The 20,172-nt window shown below is 44.8% G+C and overlaps 4 protein-coding genes across 8 annotated transcripts in view; 1 reads left to right on the top strand and 3 right to left on the bottom strand.

Moving 5' to 3' along the window:
• LOC130385249 (glutamate receptor 4) overlaps positions 1–20,172 on the bottom strand; it is a 1,260,456-nt gene that overhangs the window by 792,284 nt on the left and 448,000 nt on the right. The window lies entirely within an intron of this gene.
• On the bottom strand, positions 1,987–6,869 carry fgl1b (fibrinogen like 1B). Its single transcript, XM_056593745.1, has 10 exons — positions 6,799–6,869; positions 5,671–5,757; positions 5,472–5,571; positions 5,008–5,248; positions 4,555–4,714; positions 4,256–4,353; positions 3,489–3,577; positions 3,181–3,303; positions 2,994–3,058; positions 1,987–2,889 (listed from the first exon to the last, which is right to left on the bottom strand). The coding sequence occupies exons 3-10, from the start codon at positions 5,532–5,534 to the stop codon at positions 2,715–2,717; spliced, it is 1,014 nt and encodes a 337-aa protein (XP_056449720.1). The 5' UTR covers positions 5,535–5,571; positions 5,671–5,757; positions 6,799–6,869; the 3' UTR covers positions 1,987–2,714.
• tpte (transmembrane phosphatase with tensin homology) lies at positions 6,513–13,888 on the top strand. Of its 2 annotated transcripts, none has more exons than XM_056593704.1 (19): positions 6,513–6,939; positions 7,157–7,246; positions 7,445–7,525; positions 7,739–7,786; positions 8,170–8,328; positions 8,857–8,976; positions 9,392–9,500; positions 9,698–9,761; positions 9,873–9,937; positions 10,422–10,482; positions 10,574–10,655; positions 10,985–11,073; positions 11,216–11,277; positions 11,595–11,675; positions 12,077–12,182; positions 12,305–12,402; positions 12,504–12,599; positions 13,077–13,147; positions 13,390–13,888. In XM_056593704.1, the coding sequence occupies exons 2-19, from the start codon at positions 7,197–7,199 to the stop codon at positions 13,493–13,495; spliced, it is 1,548 nt and encodes a 515-aa protein (XP_056449679.1). In that variant the 5' UTR covers positions 6,513–6,939; positions 7,157–7,196; the 3' UTR covers positions 13,496–13,888. The 2 variants fall into 2 exon arrangements, with proteins under 2 accessions (XP_056449679.1, XP_056449680.1); XM_056593705.1 differs by having other exon boundaries at positions 6,523–6,939; positions 7,160–7,246.
• Positions 13,801–20,130, bottom strand: smpd1 (sphingomyelin phosphodiesterase 1). 3 transcript variants are annotated; one of them, XM_056593682.1, is made up of 9 exons: positions 19,799–20,130; positions 19,377–19,640; positions 18,945–19,265; positions 17,956–18,236; positions 17,461–17,634; positions 16,913–17,084; positions 16,366–16,442; positions 15,868–16,013; positions 13,801–15,261 (listed from the first exon to the last, which is right to left on the bottom strand). In XM_056593682.1, the coding sequence occupies exons 1-9, from the start codon at positions 20,051–20,053 to the stop codon at positions 14,831–14,833; spliced, it is 2,121 nt and encodes a 706-aa protein (XP_056449657.1). In that variant the 5' UTR covers positions 20,054–20,130; the 3' UTR covers positions 13,801–14,830. The 3 variants fall into 3 exon arrangements, with proteins under 3 accessions (XP_056449657.1, XP_056449659.1, XP_056449658.1); XM_056593684.1 differs by having other exon boundaries at positions 19,377–19,629; XM_056593683.1 differs by having other exon boundaries at positions 19,885–20,130.

Genomic DNA, 20,172 nt, shown 5'->3' with positions numbered 1-20,172 from the left:
ACCCTGAGGGGCAGTATGTGGGAACGCAAATGCCAGAATCTGCCCCTCTGGAGTTCATCCACCCAGGCTCCTAGTTTAAAGGAGAGCTGGAGAATTGATAACGAGCGAGAGGGCCTTGTTGATGACTGCAGTACACCTTCTAAACACTTGATGTTAAGTGTGTGTAATGTATCCCTTTGTGCAAATAATGAATTGGTACTTTCTCTCTGTCTTTGTTTTTCCTCTCTGCAGAGGACTGCAATGACATTAGAGAATGTAACACACAACGCAGCGCCACCTCGGAAAGTCTGCATCCGGACGCCCCTGGATCCTCCCTCATGTCCAGTCACAACGGGGAGCTGCGGATCCTGAGTGTCCATGGACAAGGGCCGGGCCAGCTGGTGCTGGACGGCCATGACACCCTCTTCACCATATTCGAAGTGGAGGCCCTCTGCTCTCTGTCCGTGGACCACAGTGTGGCCAAGAGCCTGGACTGCGGCGAGCGGCTCGTCCACTGTGAGGAGCTGACTGGGCCTCGGGGTGGCCGCAAGGGCCGGCCCTGTGTCTTCTGTGGCAAGGTTTTTCCCAACGCTTCCGAGATGACCATCCACATGAGTATTCACTCCAGAGAGGAGCCCTACAAGTGTGACCAATGCATGAAGGGCTTCAGACAGAGCTACGACCTGAAGATCCACATGAGGACTCACTCCGGGGAGAAGCCCCGGGTGTGTCCACAGAGCAAGGCCTTCAGCGACCCGAGACATTTTCGTCTGCAGATGATCAATGTGCACGGCAACGAGGTGCGTTGACACGGCAATGGGATGCTTTGAAACGGATGCTTTGATCCTGTATGTGCTAAAATGACTGCTTTTAGCTTTTCATCACGATTAAAGACGCTTTCTAACTTTTTGATATTCAATAAAAGATATATATATATTTCTGTTTTTACTATTTTTCATAATTAATGTCTGTTTGAATAAGTATAACCTATATTTAGGACACTTCGGACAGCAAAATATTAATTTCAGAGAATGATCATGGGAAGTTACAGGCAGCAAAGTTAACAAGTATACATTCAATGAGAGGATGGGTGTACAAAATACTTATTGGGAAACTTTCACATCGTGGGTTAATACAAAGGTAAGGGGGAGTGACCATCGTGGAGAGTTTAGTTTAGTTCAAATGCAAATTATCAGCTTTTCAATTAGAGAGGATGGGCGGTATCTCTAGGTCCAGGGAGAATGTATAGAAATTCCTTAAATTGACTAATTGATGTGGGAGGGAGGAGTGGGTACATTAAACTGAATCAAGCATCAGACATATACACATTTAACCAGTGACCATTTTTAGTTGATAATCTAACTGTAGAACCATTATTGCCTATTTTCATACAATCCAAGGTAAGAACCAAAAAATAATGGTTGCAGAAAGAAAACAGCAAACAGAAAGTCAATACAAGGTTGGCATTAAGCAAACAGATTGAAAAAATAGGTGAAATTAACACAATCGTGTATAATGTTGGGTTCAATTGCAGTAATCCGTTTCACAAGTGCATTTTGCAGGCAATCTAATAACAACGTTAACGTTGGCAATATCAATCGTAACAATAAGCTACAATTGTATACAAATTATATAAACACTTTATATAATTAGTCAATGTCATTTCATGTCATGAGTCTATTTCACGGTGGAAAATGCAATATATCCAGATTTCTCGGACACCAGCCCTCCGATGTTCAAGTGGGGAGATCTCCCAGCTTTGCATGGTATGCATGTTGACATTGTGTGCTCCATTTAGACTCTGTTCAAACCCCTTCACTGGATTTAAGCCATTTAACATTCCTTTACGTCTTAGAATATGTGGCTTTATTAAAACCTATGTCCAACCTCATTTTGCATTACAGCACTAATTGCATTTTCTGCAGGTAATGCATTTTCTAGTTTGATTTGAAGTCAGACAGAGTCAGAGATGTCTGTTTTTGTTCCAAAACCACCGGACATGATTTTATATTCCTTAAATGATCCACTAGTTTATATGGCAGTTGCATTTTGTGATATCAGTAACAGGCCCTGCTGCAAGTATTATATAATGCTATCCATTCAGACAAACTATAGAAGGGAAGACATCAACATTTTGGTTTAAAATAGTCATTTTGACCTGTTTCAGTCTGCTGCCATGAGAACCTTTGAGAGTGAATGTTTCTTTGCCCCATCTCACATATTATACTCTTAGACCTTTAATGTTTGATTTAGTGTTTGTTTTAATTTATATCAGGCAGTTGGTATAAATGTAATGGTTGATCATATTATCAACCATTCAAATATTAATATCAGGGAGTCAATGTTTGATGCTCTTTGTTTTTAATATTTAAAAGTCCATTTCATGCATGGTAACTAATACACTCGGTAGAAAGATTGTTTACGCTAGGATCTTCCAAGAGTAAGGGAAAGGGAACAGTGAATGAATTTATAACACGTGATTAAAATAAACGTATGATATGTGATGGCATGTGTTTCCTCATAACACTTAGAATAATCAGTACCGTATCTCCATAGCATCTCAACATAGCTGGAACATGACCCCATAGCAACACAACTCCATAGGTACATCCCTCCAAAGCAACACAATGCCGTGGCAACTCCACAACAACACCCACCAACAGGTCCACAGAAACATAAAAACCACAGCAACATAAGTCAGGTTAATGTCTAGTAGGTGTTTCATCAGTGATGTGTTATCCATCTCCACTGCCCCCACTGTCCAGGAAGGCCAAGGGGCGGACCTTCATGGCGGTGTGTCTGAGAGAGTACCACAGGCCCCTCCAGGTCCCCCACACCACGCCGTTGTCGTTCGTTCCCTTGTACTCTCCACCACGGTAGAACCTTCCGTTGAGGTTGGCTGTGTGGCATCTGAGGACCACAGATTAGAGGCACGGGATCATAGGGAGGACAGAGGACATACTGTGGGGTGAGCAGAGCTATCAGATAGCGTTTAGAGTGAAAACATCACCCACCTGTTGAACCACCAGCCACCCATGTTCTCTTTGGCACAGTTACCCTGCAGGAAGCGGTCATTGTCCTGTGAAAATGACCCAACGTTGATGTTATTGTCAACAATGTTGGTGGCTATATTGCTCTTTGTCCATTAATACCGCTGAGAACACAGAACTGCCCTGGAGGTAGGTTATCGTCTTCGTGTACCTGGTCCCTGGTGCTAAACTGCATGCCATTGACGCAGGCGGACCACTGCTCCATCACGCCCCCTGCTGTCAGAGCATCGCCAGCACGCCCGCTGTACTGTCCGTACTGCAGACGATAGCTATCCTGCAATAGAAAGTCAACAAGACATGCATTAATTAAAGTAATTGGTCGTTTTATATGATACAAGTGGGAATTGCTTTCAGGTATTAGTCTTACAAACAAATATTTGTATTAGTTTTCAGGATTACTTTGACAGATTAGTACTTTCCACAAAGCAGGCCTACCATCAGCAAAACAATGTAATGTACCTCCTCATTAGCAATTCGGAAGTTCTGGTAGAAGGCATGATTGGTCTGGCCACTCCAGTCCGTGAGATCTATCTTTAGCAGGTTCTGCCCTTCACACGCAATAGGCCGACACAGAGACACAAGCACACACACACACACACACACACACACACACACACACACCACACACACACACACACACACACACACACACACACACACACACACACACACACACACACACACACACACACACACACACACACACACACACACACCTGTTGGTTCTTCTAAACACAAACTTACTCTAAACATAGGCAGCTCCTTCTAAAGGTGAGATATTATGCCACCGGGTGTGAGTGACTGTGATTTACCATAACAAGCCGTTTGAAAATCGTCCTTTCCTTTGTTTTACTGACATCGCAAGTGAGAGTGTCCACCTATGTATGCTGGATAGATCATTCTACCAGCCTCCCCAGTGGACTGTAGCAAATGTTGATTATCTATCCATCATTCATCTAGGTGCCATGGACGCCTCTACTTGATTATGCCACTAAAACAGTGACATCACAAGTCCGATTTTCAAACAGACCTTTAAAAAATCCTTTAAAATGATCTCATACTCTGGGGGTCTGGTGTAGTTGTTATTGTTTTTCAGAATCAGATTCAGGTCAAGATTTAAATTGAAGATTCCGAGCCCTCAAGATCGATCAAGTCAAAGAGGGGTGTGAATCTATTTAAGTAATTCGCCTAATTGACCTTCATATAACGATTTTTATTAAATGTACCTCCCGAGAGCACGACATGAATGTGCTCGTTTCCAAGCCAGAATTCATCGTTCCATCTCTTGAAATCACCAAACCCGTCTCTGTAGTCCACCCAATCTCTGCAACATGCCCAGGAGAAACACAATGACATGTTGGAAGGGGAGGGGTTTTATGGATTTTGGGTTGTTTAGTTCGAATATCTTGCTCTCTGTATTGCTTTTTATCTCTTTTTAAATGACTTACCTCTAGGTAGGATAGGATAACAACCCAACCTATGAGTGTTAAATTGTTGTGTAGGAACCAACATGCAAAGGCTGTACCTGTCAAAGTCCACTCTGCCATGTCTTCTCCTCTGGAGCACGGTCCAGCCCCCTCCATCCTCCATGTCGCAATAGGCCAGGAACGGCTCCTGGTCAAGTTTGGGCCGGATCCGATAGAAGCCACTCGGTGGGCGGAGTCTGTCAAAAAGCTCAGAGCAGTCTGGAGACAAGGTGGTGGACTAATGACTTCTTTGGGCTCTCATTCTTTGCCTTATGTGGAAATCAGTATTCCACAATAATACTTAATAATAATTATAATTCTGATAATAATAAATCTGATGACAATAATGCTGATAATAATAAAATATTGATGCATGATTATTTTATCATTATTATTAAATTATAGTATATTTAATGAAAGTTTGAGTAATTAAAAAAATATATAATATACAATATAATATTTAAAAAATATTTATTATATGTAAACAAATCCAATATCTTTCCCATTATCACCTTTGTCGTGGACAAGAACGCTGCCAGCAGGAGGCAGAAGAGGGTTCGGTGGTCCACGGTGGGGGTTTGCTTGCTCCGTGCCGTTTGAATGTTGGTCAAGCCCGGAAAGAGCCTGTCGGAAGGGCCGGATGTACTTGTGTCTCTTCAGGTGGTCGATCTGCCACGACCCGATCAGCACCTTGTTGTCCAGCTCTCGGACGCTGACTCTGAGCGCATCCACCTGCGACCAGCATTCCCTTAGCTTAAGGAGCAGTGGGACATAGAGTATAGGTCTATATTGGTTATTGTATTAACATTTCGCTATTAACTAGTTTCATTTAATAACTGATTTAACTTATGAACAACTCCAATCTATTTAAAAACCAACTGGTATTGTTGCCTATAATTTGAGATGTCACGCAGTAAAAAAAAAAGATGTTTGGGCCAATAAGAACCAGAATAACATAATAAGATAGCCTACATACTGGGAACTGAGGCGTTGAGGTCAGAGATGGGCTGACCAGAGACAGAAGAAGCAGCAACAGCATGCTTGTCCAATCTACTTTAGATAGTCCTGTTGAATATCTGTGGGGAAAAAACATGTTCAATTTAATTCGAACATATTGCGTAATGCGTTTGAAAATATAGCATAAACGATTTTTGGACTGAAACAACGACACGTACCTTGGAGAGAGTGCAGGGCGCGTTCCTGTCCGTTCAGGGTCGGTCTTATTTATAGGTGGCTCGGTTCTGCATGGTCCGCATTATAACCTGTGCGTGTAGCTGACTTCAGATCCGTTTCGAAGTAGGCCTATTCTCCACTATAAATCATGCACGCTGGTGCGATCACAGGCTGTTCGAAGGGCAGGGTCGAATAAATAAAAAAGGGCCCCACTGCAGGACATCAGCCCCTATTATCAGCACGTAAATGACAGTATATATATATATATATATATATATATATATATATATATATATATATATATATATATATATATATATATATATATATATATATATATAACATTATTATCAGGCTATCCAGACCAACACCACATCTCTATGAGTTGACTATAAACCTTTAAGTCTTATCAAAGTGCTGGGCGGCGTCCACGTTGTAGCGGAGACTACAACGTGGTAGTCTCCGCTACAATATCTCATGGGCACAGCATCTCATTTTCATTTTTTGTTCTGTTGCTAGGGCACTTCATCGTGTTTCCCCACTTTGAAGGGCATCTAAGGGGGCACTTAACTCGTTATTTTTCATCGGAAAGGCACCTGTATGAAACCTTGGTTGAAAAAGCATCCCCAAGGATCGAAAACGAGAGGAAGGGCCCTCAATGCCGTCCCTTCAATGCCCCCCCCCCCCAATATTATAATTTTAAATGTAATAATATTGTAGGCTTAAAGGTTCAGCAAAAGGCAAATAAATAAAAAATCAATAAGCAGCCTTGGAATAAGTCTGTTCAGTTTGGGACAGGCAAGTCTGATTATTAAAACCAGATGTGGACGGGAAAAGAAAGGTGCGCAAAGAGAGGGAAGCTACGAAACTAGTGTCGTCCAGTGTTTGTCCAAAGACGATCTAACCCCAGTCTGCCGGCACCAAATCGCACGTCAAAGCGCTACAAACACATTCGGGAAAGCGATAAAATAGGAAGGGCTTAGCAACAATTTGCGGTTCAGGAAGTTCGAAACCGCTACGTTTGCAAAACGGCAAGGGAGTAGGGAGGATAGATGGAAAAAAAACTATCCGGTTAACCCTTGAACTGCGCTCCTCTTGTCCTTTTCTGCACAATAAGTCACAAGACCTACCTCCTTTAATATCACGGACGACGTGGAGGTGTCAGGCTGGACGGTTGTTCTAGGAGTTCGTCTCCGGTTATAATGTTTTGTTGTAGATCCTCTCAACTGCATTAAAGGTACAAACGGACAGAGAAAGTTTGACAAGATAAGGTTGGTGACGTTTTGTTTATTTTCACAGTTAAACTGTGAGGATTTCATTCATTCACCTAAATCGATTTCATTTTGATCATAAAGTGATGTATGCTTGACGTGCCCGCGTCAAACTAATGCTAATTGTTTTGTTATTGCAACACGGGTGAAGATATGATCTTCTTGTATTTGCACTCACATCGGTGTTCCGATCTTTTATGAATTGTCATGAATGAAGCAGTCTTTCAGCTGACATCCCACACAGCCTTGAGTAGACCATGACCTCCGTGCACTTCAGCCCTGGGCTGCAACCTTCCGATGCCAATGGGTAAGAAGATCAGCTGCGACTCAACCAGCAAACCACCAGCCTTAATAGATGGACTGTTGCCTTATTCTTTTAGTTGCACAACTGCTACAGATGTACCGACAGTGACCTCTTATTACCACTGCATGTTAACAAACAATATTACGGGTATTTTTTGTTCTATTAACTGTCTGTGTGTTTGTGTCTGTCTGTATGCAACAGGGCAGTTGACAAGATGGAGAACGCTAAAGTGGAAATTGAGGATGGAAAGGACTTCCAAAAGGAAGAAGATACTCTGTGCAAGTGAGTTGTTGGCTACCAAGCCAGCCTGGTTTTTGTATCTATTCAGTATTTAGTCATGTAGCAGATGACTTGCGGTGATTTCAGTTGCAGCTCCGGGCATGATCATGCTTAATGACGCCTATTGGTAGGTTGTAGACAATAAAGTTCAGACCCAGGTTCTAGGTACTACCCTCTCGCCTCTGCTTAACATTTACTCCTCTTCCGTCTCCGCAGCAAGATCAGGACGATGATAGCGCCATTCGTTATGTCCTTCGGGTTTCGGTAAGCACGAGACGAGACTCAAAACGGGATCATGGCAATTTTTTATATTAAAAATGATGATGATAAAGCTCAGAACATGATACAAGCAATGACGGTAAAAAAACGAATCAAACAAGTAGAAAAAAGCCAGAAACAATCAGACGAAATGAATGGCATGCATTTAATGTGTGTGTGTGTGTGTGTGTGTGTGTGTGTGTGTGTGTGTGTGTGTGTGTGTGTGTGTGTGTGTGTGTGTGTGTGTGTGTGTGTGTGTGTGTGTGTGTGTGTGTGTGTGTGTGTGTGTGTGTGTGGGTCGGGCATATGTGTGTCTGATGTGCGTGTGTGTGCTCGTGCGCATTTGCATGTGTGTGTGTGCTTCTGCGCATATGTCCGTGTGTCCGTAGTATATTTGGCGCGGTTCTCATCGTGTTTGACATAGTGCTGGTGAGCGTGGATTTCAGCCTGAAGAAAGAGAACCAGGCCAAAGATGTGCTGCAAAGCCTGTCCCTCGTCATCTCCATCTTCTTCCTGGTGGACGTCCTCCTCCGTGTCTACGTGGAAGGGTACGGGAGGGAGAGGGAGATGATGCAGGAGATAACCCTGTGCATGCAGTTGCAGTTGTTTGTTTGCATGTTATTTCCATGAGAGATGGTCGGGCGCATTGTACGTGAGTGAAAACGGGACCTTCTGTTATAGCTGTGCGTGCAAAGCAGCTATGTCTGTGCCATTGTGTGAGTGCGGATGTGGCTGTGTGGGTGTGGGTTCTTTCCACACGTATGTGCCAATACAGTGTGTCTGTAGGGCAGAAATGTGTAAGATCCAGAGAATGAGTCAAATGCACAGAATGAGCTCATTCTGCTGTGTCATTAAAAGGAAGACGTGAACAGGAAGTCGAACAGGAAGTGTAGTGGGGATACACTGGACTCGCTATCTCTCTCTCTTTCTCTCTCTGTCTGTATGTCTCTCTGTCTAGAAACTCTGGTGAGATCATCATGACCCAGCAGTGGTGTCATGAGAATGCAGTGGTCCCCATGTTGGGTATCCTGTGTTTCAGCTGCATGTAAAACATACTCTCTGTTGTGTTTCATCAGGTTCAAGGTGTATTTCAGCTCCAAACTGAACATCATTGACGCCTTTATTGTGGTGATCACCCTGGGGGTGTCCATAATCTACACCACTTTAGACATTATTGGCGACCGCACCGATCACAGGTACACTTGTTTGTTCTGATTCTGCCAGCCTCTGCTGCCTCCGTTCCCTCCGTTCCATCCGTTCCCTAGTCCTGATGTAGATGTTGTTTGTTTGAGTGTGTTGGTTACCACAACCGGGATGTTCTCGTAGGGGAGGGGTTGGATGAGGATAGTTCAAACTTTTAAATGGTTGATAGTTTAGGGAGGTTTACTGGGGAAGACTTTTAGTTTGAGCACCTGCAGGTGGATGACGAGTCTAAAGATGACAAGCTCAATTTAGTGAGGTGAGTTTCTTTATTTTGAAGAACACGGATGAAATGGCTTTGATCAATCCTAATGATTTATCAAAGTAATCCTAACTGCAGTGCAAACCATGTTTACACTTCCGTAGGATTGAGGCGTGCCTGTGTGTTTGACCACCTTTTTGTTTGCCCAGGGGGCCCAAAGGGCTGTCATTCCTGCGCATTCTGAGGATCATCATCCTGATCAGGGTGTTCCGGCTGGTGTCCCAGAGGAAGGAGCTGGAGAAGGTCACCCGGAGGATGGTGAGGTTGTCTCCATGATAACACACTATGGAGACCCAGAAAGTGTGTGTGTGTGTGTGTGTGTGTGTGTGTGTGTGTGTGTGTGTGTGTGTGTGTGTGTGTGTGTGTGTGTGTGTGTGTGTGTGTGTGTGTGTGTGTGTGTGTGTGTGTGTGTGTGTGTGTGTGTGTGTGTGTTGCTAAATCTCTGTTTTGATCAGGTCTCGGAGAACAAGCGACGCTATCGTAAGGATGGGTTTGACCTTGACCTGACCTATGTCACGGGTAGGTGCAGCAGCGTTCCCGCAAATAAATAACAGGACTGGATACAGGACTGGGATTTGTTTTGTGTTGCTCAGAAAAGGAACCGAGGTTCCTCTCTCTCTCCATCCACAGATCGTGTGATTGCCATGTCTTTCCCTTCCTCTGGGAAACAATCCTTCTATAGGAACCCCATACAGGTAAGGGAACACACACACACACACACACAGACACGCACCCACCCACCCACCCACGCACGCACGCACGCACGCACGCACGCACGCACGCACGCACGCACGCACGCACGCACGCACGCACGCACACTATCTCTGTAATTGTGTAAGTTTGTCAAACATTAATGGGCCCCTAGCTTACCACAAGGTAAATGTTGATTAGCCATTACAAAATCACAAGTGAGCTTCCACCCAGATGAATGATGGATAGATCAGCCTTTCAGTTGGCACAGTCCAACAGGTAGACCGGCACTTAATGTATTTGTCGTAGATCTAGATGGCCACTCCCACTGTCACTGTCACTACTGGGTTGATTTTGAAATGGCTTGTTATTGCTCATTAACCTCCCACTTGGTGGTATACCAAGGCCCTTTTTTTTTTTTATAAGTATGACCAAAGATCGGGAAGCAAGGAAGGCAGACATAAATGCACCTTTCTCTCTTCATATCAGGAGGTGGCGAAGTTCCTGGACACCAAACATGAAGACCACTACAGAGTGTACAACCTCTGCAGTGAGTTTCCATCCGGCTGCACCTGGTTCATGTCTGTTGTCATGTGTGTCTCTATGGCTGCAGCCATTCGATTGTCCCGCTCTGTCCCCAGGTGAGAAGGGCTACGACCCACAGTTCTTCCACTACCGGGTCGAGAGAGTGTTCATCGACGACCACAATGTTCCCTCTCTGGAGTAAGTCTGTGGGTCTGTGGGTCCTTTCTGTTTAACGCAGGTTACCAAAGCTCATATGCAAACACATTTGTATTTGAGGATACTCAATAACCTTCATTTTAGCAGAGTGAAGGGTGAGGGAGATATATGTTATTAAGGAGAAGGTAGCGGCAATGCATCTAGCTCCATGATGCCAACAGACGGAGGCCCAAGTCATTCGGAAATCGAATCCAGTACCTTCTTGGGCTGGGTTAGACTGCCAGACCACCACTCAAAAGATGTTGCTCTTAATTTTGCCCGTCCACCGCTTGGCTTCATGGTGCTCCGATGGCTTGTCCTTCACGTCTCAGAGACATGCTGAAGTTCACCGCAGACGTGAGGGAGTGGATGGCTGCGGACTCCAGGAACATCATCGCTATTCACTGCAAAGGAGGGAAAGGTAACCTCAGAGAAACCATGTAAACCAAGTCGATTGTGTGCAAAACCACCGTGTCGATGTGGACGCGCCGCTAGGAGTCGTTGGCTTTCGACTGGTCTGGAGCTGTAGATGAGTCACAATGCCGCTTCTGGAATTTTAACAGGGCGCACGGGAACTCTGGTGTGCACGTGGCTGATTGACAGTGACCAGTTTGAGAGTGCACAGGTAGGTCATTTTTTTTTCTTTTTTTTATATATGCTAAGGCCCAATCCCTTTTCTACCCCTTACCCCTCCCCCTTGTTTTGAAGGGGAGGGGGAAGAAGGGGAAGGGGGAAGAACTGTTGAAGATTTAGGCCCAATCCCATTTCTACCGCTTACCCCTTCCCCCTTCAAAACAAGGGGGAGGGGGAAGGGGTAGAAATGGGATTAGGCCTAAATCTTCAACAGTTCCACCATGGCACAACATACCATAAAGTCTGGTCATAAAAGCCAGGTCAACGAGTCGACCCTGACTGCCACTGGTTCTTCCCTCCCTGCCCCAGGAGAGCCTGGACTACTTTGGGGAACGGAGGACGGACAGGAGCCAGAGTTCCAAGTTCCAAGGCGTAGAGACTCCCTCGCAGGTGAGGTCAGGAGCCGTCCATGTGAACAGCGCCTTCCAACGGCACCATGGCGTTCAACGAATGGCCGCACATAAATGTGCAAAGTCAAATGGCTGTGGACAAGGGATTTGGGCCATGGTTATTAGGTTAGGGGTGGTGAGTTATGGAGATCGATCGGGGTATAATAAGGGAGTTAGGGTTAATGGATAAGGGCTGGTGGTTAAGGTTACATGGTTAAGTGGATTAGGGTCAGTGGGCTTAGGTGGGTGCTGGTTAATGGGCTAAGTTTGCAAGGTTAGTGGGCTTGGGTTTAGGGGATGACGGTTGGTAGGTTATGCTGAGGGGATAGGTTTCGGGTGTTAGTCGGTCCCAGTCAAGTTCTCTTCTCACACATGTGTATTACTTCTCATGTGAAACATCAGAGCCGGTATGTAGGCTACTACGAGGTGATGAAGAACAAGTTCGACAGACAGCTTCCTCCTCCTCAGAGACTCAAGATGAAGAGCATCCGCATTCACTCCATAGCAGGTACAGAGTCACATTTTTAATTTTCCCATGACACTTTTTGTCGTCCAAATCCATTTGAGGATAATGGAATGGGCTGGTGCACAGGAAGGTGAAGGGTTGTGTTGGGCCCTGTCTCTACTTAGGTGTGGGACGAGGTGATGGCAGTGACCTTAGGGTGAAGGTCATTCTAAAGAAGGAGCTGGTGTTTAAGTGCGTGTGTGCCAAACAGGAAGGCTGCACTGTAAGTATCAAGTGGTTTGTACTTGATCCTCGAGATAATACTAAAATAGTATCGTCTGTCACTTTTTTGGGTTTTAACAGACGCTGCATGTGTCCCCCCAGGTGTTTCCTGACGTAGGCAGCAACAGTGTGGTCATAAGTCTGCAGGAGGGCCCTTTGGTGGAAGGCGATGTTAAAGTCATGTTTGAATCTAGTGCTGTGAGTGTTATCATCTTATGCTGGTGAACTGCACCTGGGGCCGTGTTCCCATTGCCTTATTTAATGAACGATAGATTGTATGATATTTAAGGAATAAGTATAGGGGGAATTCATTCTTATTTTGGGCCAGGACTCAAGCGGCGTGACGTATGGGTTGCATAAACAAGCCAACACGACATGTCACCCAATGACATTTAATTTCAATCCATTGGATGAATGCATTAAAAGCCACTATGCATCATACCATATAGTCTGTATATCAGCATCAGTTCTACACTCCTTTTACAGGTCTAGTGCGCCAAGTTCTGCACTATATAAGGGATCAAGATTTATGCACTCAATCTTTCAACCGCACTACAAAATACTTAAGCCCTACAGCGTGCAATACTGGACCAATTCAAACCCTGCAGGGGTCTTTGTGGACTTATCTAATCATCCTGAGTGTACGTCTAACGAGTGTGCGCTATCCATCCCTAGGGTCTGCCTAAAGGATATGAAGACTGCCCCTTCTACTTCTGGTTCAACACCTCCTTTGTAGAAAATAACAAGTTTGTATCTTCCACATCTCTATTTGCATGTTTTTCTATCAATTGTTCTGTGTTCTAAGGGAAAATAACAATAAAGCGTGCTTATTTTATAAATAAGTAAATTACCTAAATGTTGAATGTCAACTTCACCGTTACTCGTCATACACCAGAAGAAGCTAACCCTCGGCTGTAGGAAGCAGAAACTGAACTAAACGAAAATTCAAGTGAAAGGCCTGACTTTCTTCCAACACCTGTCGTCCCAGGTTGTACCTTTCCAGGGAGGAGTTGGACAACCCTCACAAGGCCAAGACCTGGGCCCTCTACAAGGAAGACTTTGGCGTCACACTGCTCTTCTCAGAGTCTGAATAACAAGGTGTTCTCCCCAACACAAGAACTGTCTCTCTAGTTTGGATCCAGAGTCGTCTACCCCCATGAAGTATGGATGTGCACTGTTATGCTTGTAATCAAAGCAAAATGAAAGTAAACTAGAATTTTTTTGTAATTAAATCCAAATATATGGTATGCTAAAACAAGTAGTGTCATTGAGAAACTTGATATGTAAAAGACCACTTTAAAGCCTTGTACATTTACTTGTCCAAAGACTAAAGTAAAATGTCATAGCCTCAGTGACCACTTGACTGATTTGTGTGCATTGGTCTTGTGAATCTTCAATAACCTGAGTGAAAAAGTATAAGAAAATGTGATATTGCTTTATTTATTTATTATTGCAATAAAAATAACTGCTTTTATACAGTAAGCATCATGTTCGACATTCATTTTATCATAATTCCACAGCACTTCTGGCTCAAAACATTTTTAAACAATATAATTGTATATAATTTTTAATGATGCAAGTTCATAGAATCAACCCATACATTAAATACTAGATTAAAGTGCAGGAAAGGGGAAAACGAAACATTGGTGTGAAGATGCTTTTCCGAAGACCATCTTATGTATTTGGCTAACCATTTTCAAACTGGGTTGTAGAAAGGAAGGCCAATTTGCAGTAAAACAGACCCAAACCCGGTCCCACAAAGCAGCGGCAGGGGCTTTAAGACCCCGGCCGGCCTCCATACAGCAGTCAAAGTCGCTACCTAAATTCAAGGCCTGGAAGACGAGTCCCATAAAACAGAACCAGTCTATACGAGGTGCCGTACAGCAAGCAGAACATTTTATTCTGCTTTCTAGCAGCATGCAAGACATGTGTAATACATATATATTTTTATCTTAGGAGAAAGCAATGATTTTTTGAAGTGTGATTCAATCCACAGGTTCTTTGTTGTGCTTTCTTTTAACTCAAAAGACATTCATCGTGGAAGAGGTCTACTCTACCTTTAACCACCCTGCAGGCCTGTTAAACCGAACGGTTTAACCCGGCTGTGATTAAATTAGGAAGTCTAATTAAGTTTCCAAATCTGCTGGTGATCCAACTAAATAATATTTTTAACCCCTTCAAGCCGCAGTTGCTAGAAGAACGAAAAAAAAAACAAACTTCCCCTACCTCACCAAGAGTTAACTGATTTTGTTGAGCACACAGCCATACATAAATGATTTGCATTGACAAAAAAACAATCCATGGCTTCAAGCAGAGCTACCCTGATGCTCGAAAGTCCACACACACATCTTAACGTTTGAAAACCTTATTCTAGAAAATACATTTCCAGACCAGTACAACCAGTGTCCACCTTGTTACTGAGCCCAGTGTCAACAGAGGGTCTTCCTCGCCGCCAGTGCCATGTCACCCCCGAAGCCGTTGAGCAGGTCGCACTGCTGCAGCTCGTCATACTTACCGCTGCGCAGGAAACACAGCAGGGACGTCTTGCAGGTGTCCTTGCACGGGGCCGACACGTGGCCCTTGTGCATCAGGTACCAGAACCTCTGGAAGACCCGGTCGTCGTCCACGAAACCGCGGAGCAGACCCTCCCAGTCGGAGGGGAACAGGGTGGACAGCCCGTAGGCCTCCGTGGCCCGGTACAGCCGGCTCCACTTGGGGCTGGGGTCGGGGATGGAGACGGCGCCGCCGTAGCCGGGTCGCTTGTGGTTGACCTCGGTGAGGTTGAGGATGTAGGTCTCGTGGTCCACGACTAGCCGAGAGCTGCCCTTGTAGTTCCCGTCCACAAAGTAGACCCTGTAGCCTGGAGGATGGATCGAGTTATCAATAACAAAACTATACCCTTTCATTTATAATTTGTCCTTTAAAAAAGGCGCCTTCTGCTCCATTTGAATGCAGACATTAAGGAGCAGGTCAGGTTGAGCATCTCCACCAAAGATAGTCTGTGGACACTGGGAATTTAACACCAGACATTTTGTCTGAGAGTCCAACACATTCACCACTAAAGTGCTCCCACTACTTGAATATAATATAAACTATTTTTATAAAAATATATAAAAACGAATTGTGATACTAAAACGATAACTTTACACCAGGCCTTTTAAAATCGAAAATGTTTAGGGTAAAAAAAAAAAACTTTAAAAAAAAAATGTTACTTTCATTTCAACAGGGCTGATATTGCCAGAAAAGAGGAAAGAATAGTGCAAATGGAAAGTACAGATGATGAAACATTTCCGATCTTTCATAACTCGGGAATTGGTATAGGCTTGTTATTGTCTCAACGCACGGGACTTGCACTTCAGTGCTCTGAATGCACAAGCCCAAGCAGGCCATTATTTAACGACCAGGGCCGAGAAGGAATTTCTCGCATAGCTCCTTTAAAGAAGGAACTAGATGATAAGCTCCTCACCTGGGTTGAGGTTGATGTAGGTGGTGGCACTCGGTGCGATGAAGGCGACGCCCACCGGCCGAGTCATCGTTTCTTCATCATAGAACATCTGGAACTCATCCACATGGGTATGCCCGAAAAACTGTCCCGTGATGGTGCTTTCATATCTGAAGATGGGAGCAGGAGAGAAAAAAAAAAAAAAAAAAGTACCGTACTCAATTATATATAGCTTCTATAAAACATTGAGATAATCTGAAATGAAAGTGCTAGAATACGTCAACGCGAGGGAGTCTAGGTCACTGAACTCTAGCTTGATTCTTTTCACTTTCTCGTACGGAACAGAGAGTAGACAGCCACCAAAGAACAAATGATTGTGATGTTAGCAATACCCTTTATGACTGCAGTTAATCCCATAAGATCCTCATTTTAGTGAATGATACAGAACATCAGGGTCTTTACTATTTCCCTAAATCGTTCAGCCCTAATAAGAAGCTACATGCAAACTTCAAGTGAAGCTACCTGTTGAGGATGTGGTAATAGTTCCAACTCCAGCTGCTGAGACAAAGTCCGGGCGGGATGTGACCAATGATGTGAACCTGGACAGTGAAAAAAAAAATATGTGTGCCCCAACAGGTCACATAAAAAGGGCCTAAAACAATTTGTGGAATAATGATATACAAGTGGAAGTGCAGCAACTGCAAGAATACTTGGTGGGTCTCTTTATATATATAGTTGGCTGTGTGGAAGTCAATGTTTCCTTTACTCTTACGAATGTGTAAACACAACAACTTCCTCCGTCAAAAGCTGTGACTCTTATTCAATTAAACACGAAAGACTTTCTTTGACCGACATCCGTGCTACATTTCAATCATCAATGACACGCAAGTACTAGCATCATCTCCCATCAAATCACGAATTATTAATACACAACCTCCTCCCGATACACCCCTCAGTCCCAAGCCAAAATCCCTCAACAGTTCAAATGGAGGCTGCAAACCTCCTCCTCCCCCCCCCCCCCTGTCATTATAAACTTTGTGCTGTTGGCCCTCACCCCGCCCACCCTCACCTTCTCGCCCAGGTCCTCGCTGGCCTGCAGAATGTGGACCAGCCACTGCAGCTGGTTTGCGGGGTCGCTGGAGTTCACCATCAGCCAGAAGTTCTCCCGAGCACAGAAGTTCATGTTGAGGGACACCAAGCGCAGCCCTGGCTGAACCAGAACCGAGTAGAAGCCTGCGTATCTGGGAAGACAAGCCTTTTAGACGAGCAAGTGTTTGTTTCTGTAAAGTATTGGTCCAACTACTAACGGCCAAAAGTAGCTTGAGGCTTAAGATGCATAACTTCTTTATGCTCCATAAAAACTAGTAAGTCGCTGAGCATGAAGGGAGTCTGTTAAATGACTGAATAAGAACAACAAAATTCGACCCAATAAAAATATATAAGAGTTACCGCCTTTGCGGAGAAGAAACATGGAGATATTTACTTTGGAGTGTATTGAGTAAGAGTGTAAAGTCAATGCACAAGTAGCTCAGAAGTTGACCTCTGGAATGAATCCTGGTTCTCTTTTCATGCATTTCACAAAAACACTGTTCAAAATCCATAACAAGCCCAGGTCACCTGAGAGTCTTCAGGGCCTGTTCTGGTAACCACGGCGCCCACTCCTCTGCCATGGCGTTGTACAGCCAGGCCAAGGATCGGTTTCCGTGGACGAAGGGCGGGGGGAAGCTGTTGACGGGGGTGCTCTCGTGGTTGCCGATGGCAGGGTACACCGTTACATTCGGGCCAAGGTTCCTGCCAATACCATGGTCATAAAAACACAAGCGTCACCAACTGTTTTTCTTACACTATAGGAAACGACTTACTTCCGTGTGTTCGTAATTTGCAGTCAATAATTTACTTGGGTTATGACGACTTTAGGGTGAAAGTCACAACAAACTAGCCAATAACATGTTGACTTGACCCAACAACACTATATACACACACACACACCAATGTTCCATTGGCTACGTTAGCCTGCTACATAATGCTATGTTAACCTGCTGCATTAGCATTCTACACAAGCATACTACTCAGGCATGCGACACTAGCATGCAACATTAGCCCGTGACGCACTTGTGAATGAGCCTGGAGATGATGCTCAGCTCGGACAGCTGCTGCTTCCTGGTCTGGGACCAGACGTTGTGAGCCGGTATGTCTCCGGTCCAGTACACCCAGTCCCAGGGCCCGGTTCTGGCCACGTCTTCCAGCAGGTTCTTTACGGTGCGTAGCGGCAGGTCGCATTTGCTGTAGGTGCCCCAGTAGCCCGCCTCCCGGTGGTGCCACACAGGGGCGTTGGATTCGTTGCGACAGCAGAGGGGTTCCTTACAGTCCGCACTGCTCCCAGCTGAGTACTCCTAGCACGGGAACCCAGGAGAAACACAAGGCCAATGGAGACGGGTTTAAGATATCCACTCATTTGTAATGGCCAAGTTGGGATGTCAAAGTTCTACATTGTCAATCTTCCTCAGCCATAAAAGCACCACTGAAATCATAAAGAGGACAATTCAAGCAAGGAAAACCTCTTGGTCACCAAATGTTCACCATCTCTCCGTTTACATAACTTGTTTATAGTGAAAATATATGAATACATGAAAAATGTATATTATTCTTGCAAGATGTTGAAAGGTACTTTTACCTGAGTAATTTCAATCTCTAACAGTGGAGATCTATTCACTCTGTATCCTGAGCAATGGGGAACTAGATGGCAGAGGTTGAGTAACTTTACCGCAGTAGACTACAATTTAACTTTTCACAAAAAAAAAAAAGAAGTGTTGACCAAAGCGACCAGAGCTGGGGGAGTCAATATTATCATTTTGTATCCTTCTGTGGTTGGATCCCAAGTCATAAAATCGTGATTAACTTATCTTGACTAGTGTTTGTACAATGAAGATCAAGATATGCCCTTAAAAGCTTACAATTGGAAGCGTCAGAGAAAATAGCCAGCTTTTCTAATGGACTGCAGTTGGACTCTTTGAAAGGATATAGCCTACTGAATTCAAAACCATATTGTGATATTAAATTGCCCATCAAAGAGATCGCCCTCGTAACGGCCACCAATGTACCTGGTCCCAGTGGATGTCTGTGAGGAAGAGCACCCTGCTCTGGGGTGAGCCCGGTGGGGGAGGAGAGGGCGGCGTGACGGGCGGCTTGGGGACTTTGGGTAAGGTGACGTTCCAGGGGGCATACAGGTCAAACTTCCCACAGGAGGGGCCCACCAGCAGAGCACACGCCTCCGACGGCCACAGCAGGGAGTACTGCAGGGCCCGGATGAAATCGTTCCTGAACAGCTCCGTAATCTGGCGACAGACCTCCGCATCGGCAAGATGGAGCCGGATGCACGCCTCACCTACGGCGCGGGCAACGCGCTCCTCGTTCTCATCCGTCTGTGTGGGACAGACGGACCAACAACACAATGAAGGAACAGTCTATGGCCACACGGCTATATAGCTGTACATTCAGAAGTATCGTATTGAAGACCCATAGACAACACTTACCAGTAGTGCAATATCTAGGATGGTAAAGAAGGCTTTACAGGCGGGGCAGGTTAGGTTTTTCCAGTTAAATCCGAGACCGGAGAGGCTAAACATCTCTATAGGTAATGGATTTGGTTTCTCGGCATTTTCCACCGGGTGAGTGGTCACGAAGACCGACAACAGTACGAATGCAGCACATGATATGAAGGCCAACTTTGACAGCTCTGCGGATATCCTCATTTTTCTGCAAGCAATCGTCCAAAGAGTATTTCGCCTGTTGAAGACCTGCATAAATAGCGGCAGAAAAAGTAAAACTCGAGAAATGGAACAACAACAACAACCACCAAACACACAAGTGACTTTCACAACCGGTATGCAATTCAAACTATGAGGCTAAAGTACGGATAAACCAAAGCAGAGGTGCTTTTTCAATGCCTCTGTACCTCACACAGCGTGGGCTGCTCCTCTCCTGGAGAGCAGATATGGGGTAGGGTGGTGGGGAGCTGTTTGCGAAGACGTGTTATCTTACCCCAGGTGCGACTCTTGGTGCCCTCAGCGGCGAGTTTTATACACGCACTGTATACCAGCCTTGGCGTCAGCTGACTGATCACGTGATAACGCACGCCTGTCCTTCCTGCCTCAAGACACAATTTGCATAATTCGCCAGAAAGATGCTTGCTTCTTGTTCTATGCTTCATCGGTTTTAAAGAACCATTGGTCCATATGAGTCTATTACTTCCCCAAATGCACCATGTATTATTGTGTCGGAGAACATCATAGTCGACTTTATTAAAAAAAAAAAAGCAGGGCTTTACAT

Source organism: Gadus chalcogrammus, chromosome 7 (assembly GCF_026213295.1).
Source record: "Gadus chalcogrammus isolate NIFS_2021 chromosome 7, NIFS_Gcha_1.0, whole genome shotgun sequence".
Classification (NCBI taxonomy): domain Eukaryota; kingdom Metazoa; phylum Chordata; class Actinopteri; order Gadiformes; family Gadidae; genus Gadus; species Gadus chalcogrammus.
This window is presented reverse-complemented; position numbering and strand designations above follow the sequence as displayed.